Source organism: Pan troglodytes, chromosome 15, assembly GCF_028858775.2.
Source record: "Pan troglodytes isolate AG18354 chromosome 15, NHGRI_mPanTro3-v2.0_pri, whole genome shotgun sequence".
NCBI classification, from domain to species: domain Eukaryota; kingdom Metazoa; phylum Chordata; class Mammalia; order Primates; family Hominidae; genus Pan; species Pan troglodytes.
The window spans coordinates 97,167,174-97,183,214 of record NC_072413.2 but is presented as its reverse complement, the minus strand read 5'-3'; the positions used below and the strand labels follow the sequence as shown (position 1 = coordinate 97,183,214).

Here is a 16,041-nt window from a genome sequence, read left to right as displayed (position 1 = left end):
GAGGTTAAATGAATTGACTGAATTCCTCCTTCTGCGAACACCAAGGCAGAGGGGTATGGACGCACTGCTGTTGTCCAGGGTTCTCATGACCCAGGGTATTGCATTTGAGAAAGATGTCCCGGGGCTCTGTCTAGAGCCAGTGGAGCAAAGAAGATCCAGTGTGGGTTTCTGTCAGTGGATACAAAAAATGTCTGAGAAAGGAAGAAGGATGGAAAGAAGCAAGGGAAGACGAGGCCCTGGGTCTGAGTCGCCAACCGTGACTTAGTGAGCAAAGTGTAGCTGACGTTTCTAGGTCTGTAGGCCAGGTTTGATGTTGCTGGGCAAATCGCTTCTAAATAATCTAGACCTTGACCTATCAGTGGGAATCTCAGCAGCCTGTCTGGGCCGCTAGCATAAAGTTGTCACCCCTCTCCACAGTGCAGCCTCCAGCTCACCTGTGGGCAGGTGGCCCTCAGTTTCTGGAGGGGGGTGACAGCCAGGAAACATCTGGTCCTGGGAAGGGGAGTGGGCCAGCCCCCAGTCAGAAGCAGCCTGCTCACCAGGGGTCTTTTGCTGCACTTAAAAATGAGCCGTCCGAGACTGTGTGCCATGTGTTTAAAATATTTAGCGAGTTTTCAAATAGAAAAATGTTCTGAGTGGCTCTTCAAAGACTTTCTGACATTGTTCCATTTCTAAAAGTGAGCAAGCCTCATGCTCAGGGCTACTTCTGGGCAAGAGATAACCATGGAGTGATAATAAGGAAATGAACATTTTATTAAAAAAAGGAGGGAGGGGGGACTGGAAAGAAAGTTGTCTAGGGTGGGCCTCTGAGGGCTGGGTGATTTTTAGGATATCGGAAGGCTTCAGATCCTGCACTGGAGGCCATCGCCTGAAGTGAAATCTTGCCATTGTGCAGAGGGAAGTATTGGAACCAAAGCGGTTCACGGACATGGGTCCAGTAAGAGCTTCCCAGGCAGGACAGGTGGCCCTGAAATCCAGCCTGATGAATAAACATTGCTCTTCTCACCTGATGGTGAATTACGGACAGGTAATGCCCTCCCTATGTTGCTCCAAGTTAGTTTTAGAAGCTTTTTTTTTTTTTTTTTTTTTTTAAGATGGATTCTCATTCTGTCGCCCAGGCTGGAGTGCAGTGGTTCGATCTCAGCTCACTGCCACTTCCATCTCCCGGGTTCAAGCGATTCTCCTGCCTCAGCCTCCTGAGTAGCTGGGATTATAGGCATATGCCACCACACCCGGCTAATTTTTGTATTTTTAGCAGAGATGGGGTTTCATCATGTTGGCCAGGCTGGTCTTGAACTCCTGACCTCAAGTGATCCGCCCGCTTCGGCCTCCCAAAGTGCTGGGATTACAGGCGTGAGCCACCGTGCCCAGCCAGAAGCATTTAAAACAAACAAACAAGAAGTGGAAACACTTGAGCTCTTTAGCACTTGTAGCTACCTGACTTCCAGTAACTGCCCTTTTGAGTTGAAAAACCTGTGACTTGGCCATTTCGGCTGTAGAGCCACCTTCACTGCTGGCCTGCCTAAGCGCTCTGCATTTTCCTCTGATAGCCATGTTCTTTCCTCACCAGCCACGGAACTTTCTAGAAAATCTGTGGCCACCCAGATCAAGAAACAGGAAGTGCTTTGGAGCACTTCCCAGGGAAACAGAGATGATGAAAAAGAGATTGGGGGAAGGGAGGTGGCCTGACTTGAAAACATGAGGAACTAAAGCGACGGAAAGCTGTGAATTGATTAATTAGAGTGGCTGAAGGGCGGTGCAGGGTACAGGAACGATCTTTAATTTGAAGATCTATAACCCTGCAGGAAGGGGCACTTCATTTGTGTTATTAGCTCCTGTGTCAGAAAAGGACGTTTATCTAGCTTCTTTTTTTATTACTTATTTATTCTGCCTTGTTCCCAAAAACGGTGTGAGGAGTCGTCTAAATATGGCTTCTGGCCAGCTCTCCTATGAGGCTGTCTGAGCTAAGGCGTGCTGTTCCCCAAGTACAATCACTAATAAGTGTAGGACAGAACCAGGGAAGCTGGGCACTTCCTCTGTTTGCTGAGAGTGCACAGAGCAGGAGGGCTGTGGTGTTGGGGTGGCCTTACAGGGAGAATCGCGGCCACCCAGGGCCTTGGGAAGGCATCCCTGCCCTATCTTAGGTGGGGAGGTTTCCCCTCAGGGGCTCTTTCATGGGAGAACTGAGTTACCTGGATGACTAAGAGAGGGAAATGACCCAGACACCCTGGAGAAAGAAGACAGCCTCAGAGGCGCTCCTTGAGCTGTTTTTAAAAGAGGGATGAGGCCGAACTTCAGAATTCCTTTTTCATTTCTGTCCTCCCTACCACTGTCTTCTCATCACCAAACACACAGAATGGGAGAGGAGAGGGAAAGAATCCCTATGTAATGCCAAACTTGTAACGGCGTGGCTCGGTTTCTAGTGTTGGTGTCCTGGGCCAACTGGTTCTGAGGTCGCGGGGGGAGTCTCCACCCTGCCCCTCGGACAGCACGAAGCCTTCTGTGATGCTGCAGGCATGGGATGTCTTGGGGAGGTCCCAGCCCCTCAGAAACTGGCAAGTCCAGTTTCAGGCAGAGGCACAGGCCACACTCAAGACTGAAGCCCTTGGATGGAATTCAGGGTATTTGGTCCCCGAGTCACTCGATTTTTAAAAGATGGTTTCCAAACGAAAGTTTATGTGCGTATAAACACTGCTAAGAGTGCAGCCTTCCAGAAACATAATTAGTGGGTGGAAAACAAAAATGCTGTCTGCCTAGGATTTCAGAAGGCCTGTAATCGATTGGTGGAGAGGGTGAGACAGGGGACTGTTTTCTCCACTTCCCATGGCAACTTACCGATATCGGGAAGGGTCATTCATTTGCACGTTTGACTTCACCAGAGCTTGTTGCTCCTGTACTTTAGCATCTGTGTTAAAATCTTCCAGGTAGATGAAAGTTTGAGAAAACAAAAGGGATCTTTCAGGATCTCGCATGCCATGTCTTCTGCTGGATCTGAGCTGGGATTCTTGTTCCTCTTGCATCCCCAGCTAGTGAGTGCAATGCTGGAAGATGGGTCCTGTCTGCACCGTCTCTTTTATGCAGAGCATTAGGAGAGGTACATACTGGAAAAGCGGCGAGCTTCACCCCCAGGTGCAGGAGGGCACTTGCAGGATGGGTTCCGGAGGAAATGTTCAGCCTCCATTTTGTGATTGTCTCAGTGATGGACACAGACGATGACGTTTTGGCTGCATACCACGAGTGTTCGCTACAATTTGCTGCCCGTGTCACCAGAGCCAGTTGCTAACACATCAGCATTTGCCACTGTTCATCCTGACTGCCCTGTCAGATGTGAGGATGTTCTTTCATTGCTTAGTATTCTGGCAGAGGACTTTGAAAGACTCATTTAGGCCAGTGTGCCCCCGCCTTCCCTAGGGTCTGGAGGTGGAATTCCAAGCGGTGTTTGGGCGTGTGTGTGAGGACACAGGGTGGGGGCAGCTGTCACAGTAGTAGCGGGTCTTCACAGCATGTTAAATTTCTTCTGTTCCTACGAATCCATATTCAGGTGTACAGTGCTTTCTGCACAGACGGTGGTGTAGGAAACACGAGAATTTCCTATAGCTAAAAATCGCAAATGTTGCAGAGGTACTGCAGCTATTTCTCTTAAAAAAAAAAAAAAGTTTGCAGGATAGTACAGTTTGATTTGTGTTTCTGTACAACTCCCTGGAATCAAATATTATCAGAATTGGTTGTTCTCAAAGGGGTCGGTGATCTTGCCCCCCTCCCTGGGAAGATTTGGCAAGGCCTGGAGACACTTTTGGTCCTCGCAACTGGCGGAGGTGGATGCTCCTGGCATCTATCTAGTGGGTGCAGGCAGAGGATGTTGCTAAACATCCTGCAATGCGCAGGACAGCCCCCACCGCCCAAAGAATTAGGATGTAAATGTCAGTAGTGCCTTGACTGAGAAGCCCTGGCCTAGATGGTTTCGGGTGTGGAGCATCCTGGAGGGCTGGCATTTGCCAGGGCTGTTACACAGTCCAGCCTTGACAGAATTCCTACTACTGGATGGTATTCTCACAAACACGATCTCCCGTGGCCTCGGAGGTAATGGAGATCAGAATCCCTTTCCTTTGGGGGAGCAAGGCGGGTCTTACACAATTGAAGTAAGTCGCTGGCGCCCGGGTGGCCAGGGCGGCCCGCCCACAGACCCTGCGTCTTCGGCCCCCCAGCCAGGAGGAGACAAGGCCGGGCCTGCTTGCAAGCGGCCCTGCAGCCCCTGTGAGGCAGGGCACTGGGATCCCGGATCAGCCCGGGCCGCGTCCCCCAGGCCAGTGGCCCTGCGGTGCCCGCGCCCCGCTGCCGCTTCTCACGCTGTCTCTGCCTTTCTGTCCGTGTGTTTCCCCAGGTAAAGATGAGCCTTCCAGCTACATTTGCACAACATGCAAGCAGCCCTTCAACAGCGCGTGGTTCCTGCTGCAGCACGCGCAGAACACGCACGGCTTCCGCATCTACCTGGAGCCCGGGCCGGCCAGCAGCTCGCTCACGCCGCGGCTCACCATCCCGCCGCCGCTCGGGCCGGAGGCCGTGGCGCAGTCCCCGCTCATGAATTTCCTGGGCGACAGCAACCCCTTCAACCTGCTGCGCATGACGGGCCCCATCCTGCGGGACCACCCGGGCTTCGGCGAGGGCCGCCTGCCGGGCACGCCGCCTCTCTTCAGTCCCCCGCCGCGCCACCACCTGGACCCGCACCGCCTCAGTGCCGAGGAGATGGGGCTCGTCGCCCAGCACCCCAGTGCCTTCGACCGAGTCATGCGCCTGAACCCCATGGCCATCGACTCGCCCGCCATGGACTTCTCGCGGCGGCTCCGCGAGCTGGCGGGCAACAGCTCCACGCCGCCGCCCGTGTCCCCGGGCCGCGGCAACCCTATGCACCGGCTCCTGAACCCCTTCCAGCCCAGCCCCAAGTCCCCGTTCCTGAGCACGCCGCCGCTGCCGCCCATGCCCCCTGGCGGCACGCCGCCCCCGCAGCCGCCGGCCAAGAGCAAGTCGTGCGAGTTCTGCGGCAAGACCTTCAAGTTCCAGAGCAATCTCATCGTGCACCGGCGCAGTCACACGGGCGAGAAGCCCTACAAGTGCCAGCTGTGCGACCACGCGTGCTCGCAGGCCAGCAAGCTCAAGCGCCACATGAAGACGCACATGCACAAGGCCGGCTCGCTGGCCGGCCGCTCCGACGACGGGCTCTCGGCCGCCAGCTCCCCCGAGCCCGGCACCAGCGAGCTGGCGGGCGAGGGCCTCAAGGCGGCCGACGGCGACTTCCGCCACCACGAGAGCGACCCGTCGCTGGGCCACGAGCCGGAGGAGGAGGACGAGGAGGAGGAGGAGGAGGAGGAGGAGCTGCTACTGGAGAACGAGAGCCGGCCCGAGTCGAGCTTCAGCATGGACTCGGAGCTGAGCCGCAACCGCGAGAACGGCGGTGGTGGGGTGCCCGGGGTCCCGGGCGCGGGGGGCGGCGCGGCCAAGGCGCTGGCTGACGAGAAGGCGCTGGTGCTGGGCAAGGTCATGGAGAACGTGGGCCTAGGCGCACTGCCGCAGTACGGCGAGCTCCTGGCCGACAAGCAGAAGCGCGGCGCCTTCCTGAAGCGTGCGGCGGGCGGCGGGGACGCGGGCGACGACGACGACGCGGGCGGCTGCGGGGACGCGGGCGCGGGCGGCGCGGTCAACGGGCGCGGGGGCGGCTTCGCGCCAGGCACCGAGCCCTTCCCCGGGCTCTTCCCGCGCAAGCCCGCGCCGCTGCCCAGCCCCGGGCTCAACAGCTCCGCCAAGCGCATCAAGGTGGAGAAGGACCTGGAGCTGCCGCCCGCCGCGCTCATCCCGTCCGAGAACGTGTACTCGCAGTGGCTGGTGGGCTACGCGGCGTCGCGGCACTTCATGAAGGACCCCTTCCTGGGCTTCACGGACGCACGACAGTCGCCCTTCGCCACGTCGTCCGAGCACTCGTCCGAGAACGGCAGCCTGCGCTTCTCCACGCCGCCCGGGGACCTGCTGGACGGCGGCCTCTCGGGCCGCAGCGGCACGGCCAGCGGGGGCAGCACCCCGCACCTGGGCGGCCCGGGCCCCGGGCGGCCCAGCTCCAAGGAGGGCCGCCGCAGCGACACGTGCGAGTACTGCGGCAAGGTGTTCAAGAACTGCAGCAACTTGACGGTGCACCGGCGGAGCCACACCGGCGAGCGGCCTTACAAGTGCGAGCTGTGCAACTACGCGTGCGCGCAGAGCAGCAAGCTCACGCGCCACATGAAGACGCACGGGCAGATCGGCAAGGAGGTGTACCGCTGCGACATCTGCCAGATGCCCTTCAGCGTCTACAGCACCCTGGAGAAACACATGAAAAAGTGGCACGGCGAGCACTTGCTGACTAACGACGTCAAAATCGAGCAGGCCGAGAGGAGCTAAGCGCGCGGGCCCCGGCGCCCCGCACCTGTACAGTGGAACCGTTGCCAACCGAGAGAATGCTGACCTGACTTGCCTCCGTGTCACCGCCACCCCGCACCCCGCGTGTCCCCGGGGCCCAGGGGAGGCGGCACTCCAACCTAACCTGTGTCTGCGAAGTCCTATGGAAACCCGAGGGTTGATTAAGGCAGTACAAATTGTGGAGCCTTTTAACTGTGCAATAATTTCTGTATTTATTGGGTTTTGTAATTTTTTTGGCATGTGCAGGTACTTTTTATTATTATTTTTTCTGTTTGAATTCCTTTAAGAGATTTTGTTGGGTATCCATCCCTTCTTTATTTTTTTTTTTAAAACCCGGTAGTAGCCTGAGCAATGACTCGCAAGCAATGTTAGAGGGGAAGCATATCTTTTAAATTATAATTTGGGGGGAGGGGTGGTGCTGCTTTTTTGAAATTTAAGCTAAGCATGTGTAATTTCTTGTGAAGAAGCCAACACTCAAATGACTTTTAAAGTTGTTTACTTTTTCATTCCTTCCTTTTTTTTGTCCTGAAATAAAAAGTGGCATGCAGTTTTTTTTTTAATTATTTTTTAATTTTTTTTTTTGGTTTTTGTTTTTGGGGTGGGGGGTGTGGATGTACAGCGGATAACAATCTTTCAAGTCGTAGCACTTTGTTTCAGAACTGGAATGGAGATGTAGCACTCATGTCGTCCCGAGTCAAGCGGCCTTTTCTGTGTTGATTTCGGCTTTCATATTACATAAGGGAAACCTTGAGTGGTGGTGCTGGGGGAGGCACCCCACAGACTCAGCGCCGCCAGAGATAGGGTTTTTGGAGGGCTCCTCTGGGAAATGGCCCGACAGCATTCTGAGGTTGTGCATGACCAGCAGATACTATCCTGTTGGTGTGCCCTGGGGTGCCATGGCTGCTATTCGCTGTAGATTAGGCTACATAAAATGGGCTGAGGGTACCTTTTTGGGGAGATGGGGTGGCCTGCAGTGACACAGGAAGAAACTAGCGGTGTTCTTTTAGGCGTTTTCTGGCTTGACGGCTTCTCTCTTTTTTTAAATCACCCCCACCACATAAATCTCAAATCCTATGTTGCTGCAAGGGGTCATCCATCATTTCCCAAGCGGACGAATGCCCTAATTAATTGAAGTTAGTGTTCTCTCATTTAATGCACACTGATGATATTGTAGGGATGGGTGGGGTGGGGATCTTGCAAATTTCTATTCTCTTTTACTGAAAAAGCAGGGGATGAGTTCCATCAGAAGGTGCCCAGCGCTACTTCCCAGGTTTTTTTTTTTTTTTTTTTTCCTATCTCATTAGGTTGGAAGGTACTAAATATTGAACTGTTAAGATTAGACATTTGAATTCTGTTGACCCGCACTTTAAAGCTTTTGTTTGCATTTAAATTAAATGGCTTCTAAACAAGAAATTGCAGCATATTCTTCTCTTTGGCCCAGAGGTGGGTTAAACTGTAAGGGACAGCTGAGATTGAGTGTCAGTATTGCTAAGCGTGGCATTCACAATACTGGCACTATAAAGAACAAAATAAAATAATAATTTATAGGACAGTTTTTCTACTGCCATTCAATTTGATGTGAGTGCCTTGAAAACTGATCTTCCTATTTGAGTCTCTTGAGACAAATGCAAAACTTTTTTTTTGAAATGAAAAGACTTTTTAAAAAAGTAAAACAAGAAAAGTACATTCTTTAGAAACTAACAAAGCCACATTTACTTTAAGTAAAAAAAAAAAAAAAATTCTGGTTGAAGATAGAGGATATGAAATGCCATAAGACCCAATCAAATGAAGAAATAAACCCAGCACAACCTTGGACATCCATTAGCTGAATTATCCTCAGCCCCTTTTGTTTTTGGGACAACGCTGCTTAGATATGGAGTGGAGATGATTTACTGCTGAATTAAAACTCAAGTGACACAAGTTACAAGTTGATATCGTTGAATGAAAAGCAAAACAAAAACAATTCAGGAACAACGGCTAATTTTTTCTAAAGTTAAATTTAGTGCACTCTGTCTTAAAAATACGTTTACAGTATTGGGTACATACAAGGCTAAAAAAAAAATTGTGTGTATGTGTGTTGGAGCGATCTTTTCTTTTCAAAGTTTGCTTAATAGGTTATACAAAAATGCCACAGTGGCCGCGTGTATATTGTTTTCTTTTGGTGACGGGGTTTTAGTATATATTATATATATTAAAATTTCTTGATTACTGTAAAAGTGGACCAGTATTTGTAATAATCGAGAATGCCTGGGCATTTTACAAAACAAGAAAAAAAATACCCTTTTCTTTTCCTTGAAAATGTTGCAGTAAAATTTAAATGGTGGGTCTATAAATTTGTTCTTGTTACAGTAACTGTAAAGTCGGAGTTTTAGTAAATTTTTTTCTGCCTTGGGTGTTGAATTTTTATTTCAAAAAAATGTATAGAAACTTGTATTTGGGGATTCAAAGGGGATTGCTACACCATGTAGAAAAAGTATGTAGAAAAAAAGTGCTTAATATTGTTATTGCTTTGCAGAAAAAAAAAAATCACATTTCTGACCTGTACTTATTTTTCTCTTCCCGCCACCCTCTGGAATGGATATATTGGTTGGTTCATATGATGTAGGCACTTGCTGTATTTTTACTGGAGCTCGTAATTTTTTAACTGTAAGCTTGTCCTTTTAAAGGGATTTAATGTACCTTTTTGTTAGTGAATTTGGAAATAAAAAGAAAAAAAAAAACAAAAACAAACAGGCTGCCATAATATATTTTTTTAATTTGGCAGGATAAAATATTGCAAAAAAAAAAAAACCATTTGTATGTTAAGTCCTATTGTACAGGAGAAAAAGGGTTGTTTGACAACCTTTGAGAAAAAGAAACAAAAGGAAGTAGTTAAATGCTTTGGTTCACAAATCATTTAGTTGTATATATTTTTTGTCGGAATTGGCCTACACAGAGAACCGTTCGTGTTGGGCTTCTCTCTGAACGCCCCGAACCTTGCATCAAGGCTCCTTGGTGTGGCCACAGCAGACCGGATGGGAAATTATTTGTGTTGAGTGGAAAAAAATCAGTTTTTGTAAAGATGTCAGTAACATTCCTCATTGTCCTCCCTTTCTCTAAGAGGCCATCTCTAAGATGTCAGATGTAGAGGAGAGAGAGCGAGAGAACATCTTCCCTCTCTACCATCACTCCTGTGGCGGTCACCACCACCACCTCTCCCGCCCTTACCGGCAGAAAGCAACGCAAACTGAGCTGCTTTAGTCCTTGAGAAATTGTGAAACAAACACAAATATCATAAAAGGAGCTGGTGATTCAGCTGGGTCCGGGTGAAGTGACCTGCTGTTGAGACCGGTACAAATTGGATTTCAGGAAGGAGACTCCATCACAGCCAGGACCTTTCGTGCCATGGAGAGTGTTGGCCTCTTGTCTTTCTTCCCTGCTTTGCTGCTTTGCTCTCTGAAACCTACATTCCGTCAGTTTCCGAATGCGAGGGCCTGGGATGAATTTGGTGCCTTTCCATATCTCGTTCTCTCTCCTTCCCCTGCGTTTCCTCTCCATCCTTCATCCTCCATTGGTCCTTTTTTTTTCTTTCATTTTTTATTTAATTTCTTTTCTTCCTATCTGCTCCTCCCCTAATCCTCTATTTTATTTTTATTTTTTGTAAAGCCAAGTAGCTTTAAGATAAAGTGGTGGTCTTTTGGATGAGGGAATAATGCATTTTTAAATAAAATACCAATATCAGGAAGCCATTTTTTATTTCAGGAAATGTAAGAAACCATTATTTCAGGTTATGAAAGTATAACCAAGCATCCTTTTGGGCAATTCCTTACCAAATGCAGAAGCTTTTCTGTTCGATGCACTCTTTCCTCCTTGCCACTTACCTTTGCAAAGTTAAAAAAAGGGGGGAGGGAATGGGAGAGAAAGCTGAGATTTCAGTTTCCTACTGCAGTTTCCTACCTGCAGATCCAGGGGCTGCTGTTGCCTTTGGAGGCCCCACTGAGGTCCTAGAGTGCCTCCAGGTTGGTCCTCCTGTAGTCATAACAGCTAGCCAGTGCTCACCAGCTTACCAGATTGCCAGGACTAAGCCATCCCAAAGCACAGGCATTGTGTGTCTCTGTGACTGCAGAGAAGAGAGAATTTTGCTTCTGTTTTGTGTTTAAAAAACCAACACGGAAGCAGATGATCCTGAGAGAGAGGCCTCTAGCATGGGTGACCCAGCCGACCTCAGGCCGGTTTCCGCACTGCCACAACTTTGTTCAAAGTTGCCCCCAATTGGAACCCGCCACTTGCCATTAGAGGGTCTTTCATGGGGAGAGAAGGAGACTGAATTACTCTAAGCAAAATGTGAAAAGTAAGGAAATCAGCCTTTCATCCCGGTCCTAAGTAACCGTCAGCCGAAGGTCTCGTGGAACACAGGCAAACTCGTGATTTTGGTGCTCCTTGTAACTCAGCCCTGCAAAGCAAAGTCCCATTGATTTAAGTTGTTTGCATTTGTACTGGCAAGGCAAAATATTTTTATTACCTTTTCTATTACTTATTGTATGAGCTTTTGTTGTTTACTTGGAGGTTTTGTCTTTTACTACAAGTTTGGAACTATTTATTATTGCTTGGTATTTGTGCTCTGTTTAAGAAACAGGCACTTTTTTTTATTATGGATAAAATGTTGAGATGACAGGAGGTCATTTCAATATGGCTTAGTAAAATATTTATTGTTCCTTTATTCTCTGTACAAGATTTTGGGCCTCTTTTTTTCCTTAATGTCACAATGTTGAGTTCAGCATGTGTCTGCCATTTCATTTGTACGCTTGTTCAAAACCAAGTTTGTTCTGGTTTCAAGTTATAAAAATAAATTGGACATTTAACTTGATCTCCAAACCTTGTCCTTTTCTGTGTCTTTTAAAGGTGGGGGATGGACAGCTTATTTCCAAGGGCAAATTGAAGGTCTTTCTCCATTTTCTTCCTGACCCAAATCTTTAAGCCCATCGAGAGGATGACAGGAAATCACAGCACGAGAGCCCTATAGTTCTCTTAGCTCCTGTGCAGCAGTGTGATCTAGAACAGTGGTTCTCAGCCCAGTTGCACATGGGAATCTTCTGGGAGCTTTCAAAAATCTCAGGGCCCGGGAGACATCCCAGACCAATTCTGTCAGAATCTCTGGAGGCAGGTCCCAGTATCAGCATTTTTGAAAATGATCCAGGTGATTCTCCTATCCAACTGAGCTTGTGAACAAGTAGTTGAAAAGAAAATACACTTGGCTAGGAATGATTAGACTCAAGTTGAGCCTAATTCAGCTCCCATTTTCTCAATACCCAGGGAGAGCTGTTGTGAGCCATGGGGGGATCAAAATTCAGGGAGAAGGAGACCCTGCCCCAAGAGTCTAAATGATTCTGTGCCCTTGGGCAGGTCCCCTTGGTTTTCCCATTTATAAAATGAGGTTGATGAATTTTGTTAAAACTCATGAATGAGTTTTAACAAAATCACACGGGAGGATATCCTTCCCGTCCCATGTGCTGGATGTTAACAGATTTGAGGAAACTTTCACTGGAGATGATCAAAATCAGGCCTTGCAGAATGAAGTAGCTTTAATTCGGTGTTTCCCGGTGTTGGGCCTGGAGCAGCCAACAAGATGGGGTGGAAGGAGGCAGGGCTGTTGGGTTCCAGTCACACTGAGGCATGAAGGCACCTTTGGTCTTCTCCATGTAAGCAAGAGAGAGGCAGAGTCCACCCCTGAGCATGAAGGAACAAAGGGCCCACTGGGTTTTTGACCATTCTTTTTCTATGTTTTCTGTTCTTAAAGGGACAAAGAACAATCTGCTTATACCACTTCTGCAAACTATCATTGGGCACTGATGTGAACCAGGTACCAAGAATTCAGGCAGCCCAAGAATCTTCATAAAGGGACTTTACAAGAATGAAAATACCAAGCCATGCTTGCTAAGGTGATTTGTGGGCTCTCTGCTCACAGAGATGAGAAGAAAAAGAAGGGCGGCACGTTCTTCTATGTCCTGTCTTCACCCCACACAAGCCATTGTTCTCCCAAGGCCACTGGACAGGAAGTGGGGTTTGAACTCCAGCACAAGAAATGGAGCTGATGGTTATTTGGGACACTTGCCTTACTTTCTAGGGCCTTAAGGAATAAGAATTCCCAGAGAGAAAATTCTCTTTTCCATAGGTCCTGGGCTCCAAGTCTTTTCCCCAGTGGGCTTTAAAACACAGATATTTGGGCCTTTTTATTTTTTATTTTTTATTTTTATTTTTATTTTTGAGACAGGGTCTTTCTCTGTTGCCCAGGCTGGAGTACAATGGTGCAATTACAGCTCACTGCAGCCTCAACCTCCTGGGCTCAAGTAATCTTCCTGCTTCAAATTCCCGAAGTAGATGGGACTACAGGTGTGTGCCAGTATGCCCACTAATTTTTTTCTATTTTTTTGTTGTTTGTAGAGATGAGGTCTGTCTATGTTGCCCAGGCTAATCTCAAACTCAACCTCCTGGCCTCAAGCAATCCTCCCACCGTGCCTGGCCAAACCTTAATGTGTCTGTCTTTCCCACCCAGAAAACTAGGCAAATAGCAGAACTGAAATGCTCAGTTACTTTCTGGCTGGAATACAGCAGGATATGCTCATCTCGGGGAGATGGGGAACAAACTCCTAGGTTGAGTACCAAGAATTGCTTGGGAGGAGGGAGTTAACACTCATGAATACCTGTCATTCATACTTCTGGCCAAACTTGGTGATTACCTATGGGACAAAGGAAAAGCTCACTTCAGTTCTCACCATTGTCTGGTCTGTAACCAGCTCTGTGACCTTAGGTCAGTCCCTTCCTTTTTCTGGACCTCAGTTTCCCCATCTGTAAAATGGAGAGTTAAGGTAGTTGGGAAGGAACCATTCTGCCTTTGAACAGCTGGACCCTGATGAGAGTGCCACATGTGCACAGAGTCACAAGATTTGATGGGAAAGGTCATGTCAGAAATGTTTGCTGTTCAGGTTACAAAAATCAGGGCGAGGAGGATGGATTCTCAAGAACAGAAAATCCCACGTTACTGTTGGCTCTGACTTGGAGTCTGCAGCCACCGTGCGAGCCACAAGGTCCCCATGTTTTCCAAGCACTCCCAATTGTGGTTTGGGGCAATTAAAACTAGAAAACCTCCCTGTCTGCTTCGTCGATAAAACTAGATGAATAGAACTTGTTGGGTTTCTTTTTTAATGTTAATGTGATGGAAATATAGAATGAGTCTCACGTAACTTTTGAGCTAGGGAAGATAAAAATTCTGACTTTCTTGTGCGCAAATGAAGCCTTAGTCACTAATTGCCTGCCCTGCATAATCTTCAAAATGGTTTTATGGGATCCTGGTTACAGACCATATAGGATGCCCCAAAGAAGTCAAAAGAGGTTGAGCTTGGAAGTCGCTTTAATCCCTAAAGCAAAGACTGAGCCGGGTGTCAGGACTGGGCACAGGAAGGTCTCTGGCCTGGTCTTTGTCCTCAAGGAGAGAGACATGTTATGAAACAGGACAGGGGAGTGTGGGCAGTGAGAGGGACTGGGAAGACGGCATGACCAATCAACCTGGGAGAGAGAGGATTAGGGAAATTGTGCTTCTGTGTGAAAGATGAGTAAAGATTCACCAGGAAAATGAGGACCAGGGAGAGAGCAGTGGTCTCTCTTGCAGAGAATGCACATGGAGGTTGGAACAGCCCAGTTAAGCCCATAGAGATGCAGGATCCTAGAGCTGGCTGGGACCCTTAAAAGTCATTTATTATAAACCTATCTAAACTGTATTAGTTCGTTTTCACACGGCCGGTAAAACGTACCCGAGACTGGGTAATTTATAAAGAAAAAGAGGTTTAATGAACTCACAGTTCCATGTGGCTTGGGAGGCCTCACAATCATGGTGGAAGGCAAAAGGCATGTCTTATATGGTGGCCGGCAAGAGAGAACTTGTGTAGGGGAACTCCCCTTTATAAAACCATCAGATCTCATGAGACTTATTCACTATCATAAGAACAGCATGGGGAAGACCCGCCCCCATGATTCAATTACCTCCTACTTGGTCCGTCCCATGACACATAGGAATTATGGGAGCTACAATTCAAGATGAGATTTGGGTAGGGACACAGCCAAACCATATCAGAAACAGTCTCCCAAACACTAGCGTGTAGTACATCCATCCATTTGTCCATACAGCCACTTATTCATCCAGCCAGCCACAAGCTTGTTTGTGTAATAAACATTTCTGCAGTATCACAGACCCTGCTGGGAAGATAGGGGTCAGTACGACTCCCCCCTGCCTTCCCAGAGTTTGCCCTTCAGTGGGCAGGATGGGACATCCATCTATCTATCTGCTTAGTCGTTTATTCCCTTAACTCTCCTGGAGTTCCTACTGCATGCCTCACCCTCCTAGGCCAGGGGGTGCAGTACCTGCCCTGGAAGAACTCCTGATTAGCTGGGGAGGCAGTGAACAGACAATCAGGGCTCAGTCTGCTGGACAGGAGCATAGGGTCTACCAGGAGGCTGGAGGAAATGTTCATGCCCTTCATTACAGACAAGGAAAACCAGCACTTGCTCCACTGTGCCAGGCCACAGCCCAAACTGTCACCCTTTACTGTGGCTTATTTCTCGTAGACCATAACGAAAATGAAATTGTGTTTCTGTGATCTTTTATAATTCAAAATATTTAAAATAAGTAATGCCCAGTTTAGGATGCATCCCAAGATGCAAGCCCAGAGGTGCTGTCTAGAGGATGTGGGTGGTTCCCTACCTATCCAAATCTCAAAACAAGAAAGTGATGCTGATGCATTTGCTCATTGGCCAGGCCCCATAAGGGCTTTTTGTTTTTTTGACTGAAAATGCACTGCAGGCTGCCGTTTGCAAAGGCTAGGCTGGCCTCCCAGCAAAACTAGGAGCTACTGAGGATAGGGAGAGTGCCTCCTTCCTGCCTTCTCTTTTCCTAGTCCGACTTCTTTCCATCAGCAAGATCTTACTAAGCATCTGCTCCTTGTCCTGTGGTGCAGCGGGGAAGCAATCGTGTTGAGCTGAGGGGTTGGTAAGCGAAAGAAAAAAATGAGGGGGCAGACCGCAGGTATCACCTCAGACCCCTGACTACCTTTGGCACTTGGCACAACCCAGCCCTCTTGCCTGCGTTTGGAGGTTTAATTGAGGGTTCAGCTTTGTTACCTGTATCATGTTTCAACCACTTTTCCCTCTTCCCTTTGCAAAGCTCTGGGGTGGTGTGTATCAAGGGCCCAGATGTTCTTCTGACTATTTGATCTGGTGACGTCATTTTTGGAAACCATACTAAGAATACTAATTCGCGATTCCTAGAGAGAGGAAAAGCCATGTGCCTATAGATGGCCATCTCAGCATTTCATTAAACACTCTGTTAATAATTTGCATCCTTCTTCATTCCTCAAGATTGTGAGCAGACCAATAGGAAATGTAATAAAACATAAACAAGCAGCGAAATATCAGGATCAGAGAGATTAAAAGCTCTAGTAAGATGTCTACACCTATGCAAAAATATTGCCTAGAGAAGACGGCCATACGTTGCTATACTTAAATCATAAATTTGAGTCTAAGATTCTTTTTAGCCAAAGGGAAAAAAGAAATGTAGATACACTGCTT

General features: G+C 48.3%; 1 protein-coding gene across 4 annotated transcripts in view; it reads left to right on the top strand.

The window, feature by feature from the left end:
• Window positions 1–11,290, top strand: part of BCL11B (BCL11 transcription factor B) — a 103,017-nt gene extending 91,727 nt beyond the window's left edge. For all 4 annotated transcript variants that reach the window (XM_009428436.5, XM_009428435.5, XM_003314517.6 and 1 more), the window contains one exon: window positions 4,382–11,290. In XM_009428436.5, coding sequence (XP_009426711.1) covers window positions 4,382–6,426 — 2,045 coding nt within the window. In that variant the 3' untranslated portion in view covers window positions 6,427–11,290. The remainder of the gene's footprint in view (window positions 1–4,381) is intronic.
• The last annotated feature ends 4,751 nt before the right edge of the window (window positions 11,291–16,041 follow it).